General features: G+C 55.3%; 1 protein-coding gene across 3 annotated transcripts in view; it reads left to right on the forward strand.

Annotated features, from left to right (window-relative positions):
- SCLY (selenocysteine lyase) overlaps positions 1-8,505 on the forward strand; it is a 41,149-nt gene extending 32,644 nt beyond the window's left edge. For all 3 annotated transcript variants that reach the window (XM_011980312.1, XM_011980313.1, XM_011980314.1), the window contains 5 exons: positions 825-861; positions 3,483-3,566; positions 4,356-4,458; positions 6,720-6,795; positions 8,107-8,505. In XM_011980312.1, the coding sequence (XP_011835702.1) occupies positions 825-861; positions 3,483-3,566; positions 4,356-4,458; positions 6,720-6,795; positions 8,107-8,260 (454 nt within the window). In that variant the 3' untranslated portion in view covers positions 8,261-8,505. The remainder of the gene's footprint in view (positions 1-824; positions 862-3,482; positions 3,567-4,355; positions 4,459-6,719; positions 6,796-8,106) is intronic.
- The last annotated feature ends 657 nt before the right edge of the window (positions 8,506-9,162 follow it).

Below are 9,162 nucleotides of genomic sequence, written 5' to 3' on the forward strand. Positions count from 1 at the left end.
AGGAGATATACCTAATTTAAATGACGAGTTAATGGGTGCAGCACACCAACATGGCACATGTATACATATGTAACAAACCTGCACGTTGTGCACATGTAGCCTAGAACTTAAAGTATAATAACAACAACAAAAAAGAAACCCTGTCTCTACTTAGCCAGGCATGGTGGCCTGTGCCTGTAATCCCAGATACTCAGGAGGCTGAGGCAGGAGAATCACTTGAACCTGGGAGGTGGAGGTTGCAGTGAGTCGAAATCCGCTGCACTCCAACCTGGGAAACAGTGTGAGACCCTGTCTCAAAAAAAAAAATTAAGCCCACCCCCCCACACGCACACACATGCACACACACACACCCCTCTTGTTGCCTGAAATGCCTGAAATGTTGAGGCTGATGCCTGAAATGTTGAGAACAAAGGTTGAGAACAAAGGAACATTTGAGGCTGATGCCTGAAATGTTGAGAACAAAGGTTCTCCCCTGTTCCATACTGTCCTGGTTTGGCAGTGGGACTAAAGAGAGCTGTGCCTTGGGGCCTGCGGGAGGAGAGTGCTTGCTTTGGGTAGGAAAAGGATCCAGATAGAATTGTCACAGTGAACACCCAGCACATCACCCACAGTGGGCCTTGTTGACCTTCACTGGGCCAGGGCAAGTGCAAACTTGGCAGGGGAGGTTTCTGGGGCCTGCAGCTGCCATTGAGATGGCCACATGGCGCATGCTTAGGAAAGATGGAGCGTGAGTTTATTTTTGTTTTAACACAATGACTTTCGTGGAGACAGGATTCCTTCCTGAGACATTTGTTTATTCTTGCTGAATCCCTTGTTTCTTACAGGACAGAGAACACCCCAATGATTGCCGGCCTTGGGAAGGTAAGCCCTGGTGAGCTGGAGGAGATGGGTTGGTTGCTTTGTCATCAGTGACCCCAGTGGCTCTAGCAGGAATCCGGGGCTTTAGGGAGATCATATTCGTGATCTCATAAACAGACTGACAAGAAAAAGCCTGGAATCTGGTTTATCAACCCAGCGATCTGTACTTTTTCAGATCTGTGGATTCGTGGCACTTGCTTAGCATTTAAAAGGGAAAAACTCCTTGTCTCTGTCTCTCGTGACGTGAGAACCAGTGATACTCTTACAGCAGAGGCGAAACGTCAGGCCGCAGGGTCACCATTCCCACAGGCGTTGGCAGCGCCCAGACCATCGACCTTCTGTCCCCGATTGGTCTGTGGGTGGCCAATCCAGCACCTGCCGCCAGCCCTCCACGGGGGCCTGTCATGCTTCTGCCACAGTAACCAGGCTCAGGTTTTGCTGTGCAAGGGCAGGGGTCCTGGTCACGCCTCGGCATCTGCAGGCTGCTCCCTCACTGTGCAGGCCTCTGCTTAAAGGCCACCACCTTCAAGCACCCCTCCATGAACCACAGCTACATTGGTCCCCCCATGTCCCCTGCTGTCACGCTCTATCCCTGACATTGCTTTATTTCCCCTATCTGATGTTTCTCTGTAGTGTGTTCAGATGTATGCCCCACCTCCTGCTTCCCCTTCGAAGGGGCTTGTCAGCTCCACGAGAGCAGGGGCTTGGCCTCAGTATCCCCAGTACAGAGAAACGGCTTGGCGCCCAGGAGGCCGGGCCTTGGGAAGAATATGAATGGATCCCCTGTTACTTAGAATACCCAAAATCATTAACAGTGATAACTAAGGCTACATTTACTAGAAGGAAGAGTGTTTTTGTTTGAGACGGAGTCTCACTCTGTCACCCAGGCTGGAGTGCAGTGGCGTGATCTTGACTCACTGCAACCTCCACCTCCCAGGTTCAAGAAATTCTCCCACTTCAGCCTCCAAGTAGCTGGAACTACAGGCATGCACCACCGTGCCTGGCTAATTTTTGTATTTTTAGTAGAGACAGGGTTTCATCATGTTGGCCAGCTGGTCTCGAACTCCTAACCTCAGGTGATCCACCCGCCTTGGCCTCCCAAAGTGCTGGGATTACAGGTGTGAGCCACCGTGCCCGGCCGGAAGAGTGTGTTTTAAGTGGAGTCTAGTACCTGCTCATATTGAACTGAATGATGAAGTAGTGGTGCGGTCCACAGGCTTTGAAATACCAGGGTTCAAATCCTGGCTTGAAGTTTCACTCACCCTGTGCCTTGGGTCAGGTCGCTGGAACTCCCTGAGTCCTGGCTATCCCCCCTGCCAGATGGGAATCATGGTAACAGCTTCCTCAATAGAGCCTCAGCTCACAGTGCTCGAAGCCCCCCAGCCCCTGACCTTCTCCGTGCTCCTGCGGCTGCATCTGCACCTGTAACAGCACAAGTGCCACAGCTTGGTCTCAGCCCCAGCACCACACCCCCGCTGGTTCTTCAGCTTCGCCCAGACCCTGATGCCACCAGCGTGTTAGACAGCCCCCCCTGCTGCCCAGCCTGGACTCCATCCTGCACACGCCCTCCCCAACATTCTTTCCCCCACCCATTCCTTTCTGCCTTGGTTGCGTGCTGGCAGCCCTTCCCTGCACCTGCACCTGCACCCTCGTGGATCCCTGTGTCCGTCCTGTCACTGTGATGCCTGTGCTCCTGCCTTTGAACTTGACATCTCAGCTAGGCCCTGGCCCATCTCCTGAGAGACCCATTCCTCTCAGTTCAAAGCCTGTCCCGACCGCTCTCCTCCACCCTCTTCCCACCCTGGGTACCTCCCGCTATCCAGGTTCTCACCTCTGAAGTCCGGGAGATGCCCTCAGTCCGTCCTTGTCATCGTCCCCTGCCTCTCATACAGCACCCGTCCTGTCTGTCTGGACTCCAGAATACACCCACTACCAGCCTCATGTCCATTTTCATGACCACTAACCCTAGACCAAGGGTCTGGATGCCTGCCATGGCCTCCTGGGGGCCTGCTGCTGCCATTGTCCACACAGCCACAGAGTGACCAACACACGGGCCAGTCAGACCATCGCATCCCTCCCTCAGAGCCTCACTGCGTCTGCCCCGTGGCCAGGCCTGCAGGGCCTGTGGATCTGTCCCTGGGCCTTCACCCCCTCTGCACTCTCCACCCACCACACCAGGCCCCTCTGTTCTAGAGACAGAATGACTGTCCCCTGCAAAGCCCTTGCTGAGACGCCACTCCCTGCCCTTGTGCAGCCATCTGCCACCACCCCACCTCGGGCCTGCGAGGTCCCTTCACCGCGCCAACTGGTGGGTAGGAGTCTGTTCCCCCGCCCCTGCTTTTGTCCGTCTGCCTCTTGGATGCTGGCTCCTCAAGGGTTGGGATCCCCTTTAGGGCTGCTTTGCTGGGGCATCTCCAGTGCCTGGCGCTGTCAGGAAATGCCTGATGAAGTCAATTTCTGTGGCACTTCTACACCCTCCAAATGGCAGCACTCAAAAAATATGGTCTGTCTGTGACTGTCAGGAGAATGAGCGGTTTCAGGAAATGCTGCCTGTGCTGTTGAAAGCTTTTTTGCCCTCCTTTGTTTTGCAAGAATTGTGCTTCCACTAGTGTGTCTGCCCCCAGGCCGCGGAGCTGGTGACCCAGAACTGCGAGGCTTACGAGGCCCACATGAGGGACATCCGCGACTACCTGGAGGAGAGGCTGGAAGTGAGTGCAGTGTGGGGTGGGTACCAGGAGAGGGAGGGTGTGTGGGGCAGGTGCCCGGAGGGAGAGGGGGCGTGGTGCTCCTAGACCTCAGGACCTGTGGGGATTGCAGCGTAGCCTGGAACTCATCAGGATGCAGTGAGGGAAGAAAGAACAGTGGCAGGAAGCACATTGGGATCGGAAACCCCGAAAGTGGGGCCCTAGGCCAGGGGCATGATCTTTTTCAGAGACACATGATCAAATATGCAGAGGTAGTATACTTCATGGTTTATGTGGAAGGTTCATATGTTTCTGAATATTTGGTTTTTCTCCTAATTAACTTTGCTTTCCATAGTCTGTCCTCATAACTATTCTGGGTACATGCTGATTGAAAAGTATGCACCAGGCCGGGCATGGTGGCTCACGCCTGTAATCCCAGCACTTTGGGAGGCCGAGGCGGGTGGATCACGAGGTCAGGAGATCAAGACCATCCTGGCTAACACGGTGAAACCCCGTCTCTACTAAAAATGCAAAAAATTAGCCGAGCGTGGCGGCGGGCGCCTGTAGTCCCAGCTACTCGGGAGGCTGAGGCAGGAGACTGGCGTGAACTCGGAAGGCAGAGCTTGCAGTGAGCTGAGATCGCGCCACTGCACTCCAGCCTGGGTGACTGAGCGAGACTCCGTCTCAAAAAAAAAAAAAAAAAAGAAAAGTATGCACCTGCTGAGATTGTGTTTCTGGAAAAGTCTAAATTTCAAACAGTTGCTGATGGTGGTGTCTTTGAAGGTCACCAAATATTTCACTTATTTTTTTCAGGCTGAATTCGGTCAGAAGAGAATCCATCTGAATAGCCAGTTTCCAGGGACCCAGCGGCTTCCCAATACCTGCAACTTCTCCATCCGGGGACCCCGGCTTCAAGGTGACGGCCCCTCACCCTGGTCTCTCCGAGTGTGAGCATAGCTCCCGTGGTGCATGGGTTCTGGTCCGAGCCAGCGACTCCCACTCTCCCTGCCCTGAGCATGACACAGCTCAGGCTGTCAGAGGGCCTTGCTGGGATTGCTGAGAGCAGGCTCAGGTGGCTGTGCTGTGGTCCATCGGGCTCTTGCTGCCAGCCCCTCCTCTCCCTGACTTGGCTCATTTTGCTGCTGCTGGGATGTGGACCGTGGCGAACTCTCATGTCTGGCATTAGCACCGCCCCAAAAGCTGTCAGGGAAGGAAGTAACATTAAATTCTAGACATTTATCTATTTTGTTGGCAGTTTTTATTAAATATTTTATTAGAGTAAGGGAAAGGGGAGGCGATCAGTTTTAAAAACTGGCAGAGGCTGGGCACAGTGGCTCAGGCCTGTAATCCTAGCACTTTCGGAGGCCGAGGCAGGCTGATCACAAGGTCAAGAGATTGAGACCAGCCTGGCCAACATGGAGAAACCCCATCTCTACCAAAAACTACAAAAAATTAGCCGGCCATAGTGGTGTGCACCTGTAGTCCCAGCTACTCGGGAGGCTGAGGCAGAATTGCTTGAACCTGGAGGTTACAGTGAGCCAAGATTGAGCCACTGCACTCCAGCTTGGGTGACAGAGTTTGTGAGACTCTGTCTGTCTCAAACAAACAAAAAAACAATAAAAATAACTGGCAGAGTAAGGAGCAAGTACAAATCTGGATTTCCTGCGGCATCTGCCTCAGCTATGAGCAGTTAGGGTCACCCCTGTCCCAGATGCACCTGAAACCTGGTCTGCCCTGACTCCATGAGAGTGGAAGTCCAGGTCATTGACCAGCCATGTGTCATTTGGGAGCAGGTTATGGTGGCCCTGAGATCACGATGAGCTGCCTCTGTAGACGAGGTGTTGACTTCTTAGAGGATGAAGGTGTTGCTTCTTTCTTCTTCCTGGATCATGCGGAGAAACCCAGCAGTCGTGTTTGGCCCATGAAGAAGAGCCTGTGGGTAACCGTCATGATGGCTGCGTTCGTGAGAACCTGGGCTGAAATGCGTTCTTGTGGGCAAGGAAGCCTGGGTTTCCTTGACCATCTCAGATTCCTCACCATGGAAAGGAGAGTTCTCTGTCAACATTCCCCTTGTTCTGGGGTCAGACTTTGTATTCAGTGACAACCTATATTACTTTAAATGAGACAGAGATTCTCATATTGTATATTTATTTTTGGATTCAGGGTCTCACTCTGTCGTCACCCAGGCTGGAGTGCTGTGGTGTAATCACAGCCCACTGTAGCCTTGACCTCCTGGGTTCAAGTGATCAGCCTCCCTAGTAACTGGGACTACAGGCATGCACCACCACACCTGGCTAACATTTTTTTTTTTTGAGACGGAGTTTCACTCTTGTTGACCAGGCTGGAGTGCAATGACACGATCTCGGCTCACTGCAACCTCCGCCTCCTGGGTTCAAGCAATTCTGCTGCCTCAGCCTCCAGAGTAGCTGGGATTACAGGTGCCTGCCACCACGCCCGGCTCATTTTTGTATTTTTAGTAGAGATGGGGTTTTGCCATGTTGGCCGGGCTGGTCTCGAACTCCTGACCTCAAGTGATCCACCTGCCTTGGCCCTGCAAAGTGCTGGGATCACAGGGGTAAGCCACTTTGCCCAGCCATGGCTAATTTTTAAAAAACATTTTGTAGAGATGGGGTTTCCCCGTGTTGCCCAGGCTGGTCTCAAACTCCTGGCTCAAGCAGTCCTTCTGCCTCTGCCTCCCAAAGTGCAGGGATTACAGGTGGAAACCGCTGCGCCTGGCTGAAATTCTCATGTTGATTCCATCAGCCGTGCTTGTGAAAGAAGAGGGAAGTGCCCTCTGGCTTCATAGAACTCCCGCGTGTCTCTGCAATCCAGAACACAGGTGGAGACGTGACATTGTCGGGACTGCCAGCTCGTACGGACGGAGCGGGTCAGGACTCCAGGTGTCCTCGCAGGCAGTTGATTAGAATCGAGTGCCATTTTCAAGGCCAGCTTTGTGAGGGAGAATAGTGTCCGCGTTTCTGCAGCCCAAGGAGAAAGAAGCATCTTCTTCGGCTCCTGCTGTGAGCTCTCTCCCCAGCTGCCAGAATGGCCGCTGCTGGAATTCCACCAGGTGGCACGGAGGGAGGGAAGCAGCCTGCGCCAGCAGGACCCTGGGAGGGGAGAGAAGGGCGGCCTGGCTGGAGCCCCATCTCAGTGGCGCGTACTCTGTCTCCACAGGCCACGAGGTGCTTGCGCAGTGCCGAGTGCTGCTGGCCAGTGTGGGGGCCGCGTGCCACTCGGACCATGGGGACCAGTAAGTGCTCTTCACAAACCCAGTCCAGGGCATAGGGGTCCTCCGGGCACTGGGTGTGCTGGGCAGGCGGCCACTGGGCCGCGCTCTGGCTCGCGAAGGGTGGCCCTGTCTGGGTCCTAGGAGGGCAGAGGGGGGGCTTCCTGGAAGAAGTGACTTCTAAGCTGCCGTCCGAAGGACTAGGACTTGCGCGGGGGAAGAGGGCTTCTCGTGCTCAGTTCTGAAGGCAGGGGGAGCAGGGCCTGGAGGGGCAGCGTGGCTGGGGCTGGGGAGGACTGGGGTGGGCTGGGGAGGGGATGGCCTGAGTGTCAGTGCTCACTTAAATCTCATGGAAGGGGGAGCCCTGAGGGCCATGGCATGAGCAGACTCAGGTGTCAGATCAGCCATCTGCAAGATGCAGCAGAGATTCTGGGATAGCGGGTCCAGGTGAGCAGGTGGCCTGCCTGGCGGAGACTGTGGGGTAGAGGGCGTGGGGCAACCGAGCAGCAGCCTGCTGGCAGCAGGGAAGAAGCGCTTCCGGGTCTGGCCTGCTGAAAATGTGAGACCCCTGTGGGAGGTCGGAGTGAATGTAGGAGAAACACCCAGGGTTCTGGGGAGAGAGAACTGTGGCCAGCAGCACGTGGTCATCAGGGTCAGGGCGGAGGGATTGTGTAGGAGCACTTGGAGCGAGACAGTGGTGGGCCCGGCTCCAGGGCAAAGGAGGGGCAGGACAGGGCCCTGGAGGGGTGGGGGGCAGTGCCCTGCTACAGGAGGGGCAGGAGAGGGCAGGGGAAGAAAGGGGTCTGGGTGTGATGAGGGCAAGCCCCTTGGCAGAGCCCACACCTCGAGCCTCCAGCAGCCCTGCTTCCGGACACCCACACGCAGTCATCTGTTCCATGGCTAGATACTGGCTGGATCCCTAGTGTCTGCAAAGCCCCATGCCAGGTGCCGTGAAGTTACCAAGTGGCTTAGATGGGCCGCATGGGTGAGGTACTGTCTGTGTCAGCATCAGTGTTCTCCAGGACCTCAGACCCCTCAAGGACAGGAGAGCCCCTGGCCCCAGAGCTCAGTGCGAGAGGGGGACAGTGTCACCTGGGAGTGCCAAGTGCAAGAGAACTCTACAGGGAGAATGGTGGCGACTTTGAGCCGCACCTTGATATAGGTAGTCTTACAGGTGTGCTTGGTCCAGGAGTTCAGCAGGAGGCGGATACCAGGCAGGGCAGGCGCGCACCCGGGTGGGTAGAGCCCCACTGGGGGAGTAGTCCAGAGCGGGGAATGCTGTGTCTCTTCCATGTGCCCTTGGCAGCAGCTGCCACCCGGTCTCGCCCTCCCCAGGCCGTCCCCAGTGCTGCTGAACTACGGCATCCCCTTCGACGTGGCCAGGAACGCGCTCCGCCTCAGCGTGGGCCGCAGCACCACCAGGGCCGAAGTGGACCTCGTCGTGCAGGACCTGAAGCAGGCCGTGGCGCAGCTGGAGAACCAGGCCTAGCGCCAGGGCCGCCCTCCCCGCCCTGCTTCTAGGAAGCCCGTGGCAGGGCACAGAATTGTCCCTCCAGTTCCCTCCTGAGGGCTGTGCCAGGATGACTGTCTCATGCCCCCTCTGCATTCTGTCCTGGAGTGCCTGCAAGTGTGCACCCCCAGTTTCCTTCCCTGGATCCCTGCAGAGCTCACAGGGCCCAGGACACCAATGCCACATAGGAACGCCCACATAGGAACTCCCATATAGAACCGTCCTCCAGTGGTGAAGTGGAAACACCAGCTTCATCCACCCTCCCCACTGGGAACTGGGCAAGCCTGTTGCAAGTGCCCTTTCCTGGAAGGTGTTTTTATCAGGAAGATAGAATCCAAGTATTTGTAACTCATTGTCAGCCAAATGCTATCATGAACATAGGAAACTTGATTTTTTTGCTTTGATCGTGGCCTCGCACATGTACCTTTCCTGAGTGGTCTCTTCTCAGGCCCTTTTTAGTCCCTTTCCAAAGCTGCCCCCACCACCCTGCTCCTCTGGCCTCAGTGCACAGCGGCCCCCAGCCTCTGCCAGGCCTGCTCTGCTCAGCGCCTACCGCACACCACCCCTCCTGCTTCCCCGAGCCTGACCCTGTTCTGCCCACTGGCACTCAGGGCTGCGTGCTTCCCCATCCACAGTCCCCAGGCCTTCTCGTCTTGTCCCTTTTGATCATTAACTCAGGGTTTCAGCTCCAACCTCGCTGAGCTGGTGCAGCTCCAGGTCATTCCTGGGGTGGAAATTGGATCATCCCTGACTCAGCTTTTACCTTAATTTTATTTGCAGAGGATTTTTTTCTCAAAATATTCTGTGGCATTTGGACACACATCCCATGTCGATGTTTGCATAGGAGTCATTTTCAGTGGAATAACACTTTTAATGTGTAG

The sequence above is a fragment of the Mandrillus leucophaeus genome, unplaced genomic scaffold (genome assembly GCF_000951045.1).
Source record: "Mandrillus leucophaeus isolate KB7577 unplaced genomic scaffold, Mleu.le_1.0 Scaffold21, whole genome shotgun sequence".
In the NCBI taxonomy this organism is placed as follows: domain Eukaryota; kingdom Metazoa; phylum Chordata; class Mammalia; order Primates; family Cercopithecidae; genus Mandrillus; species Mandrillus leucophaeus.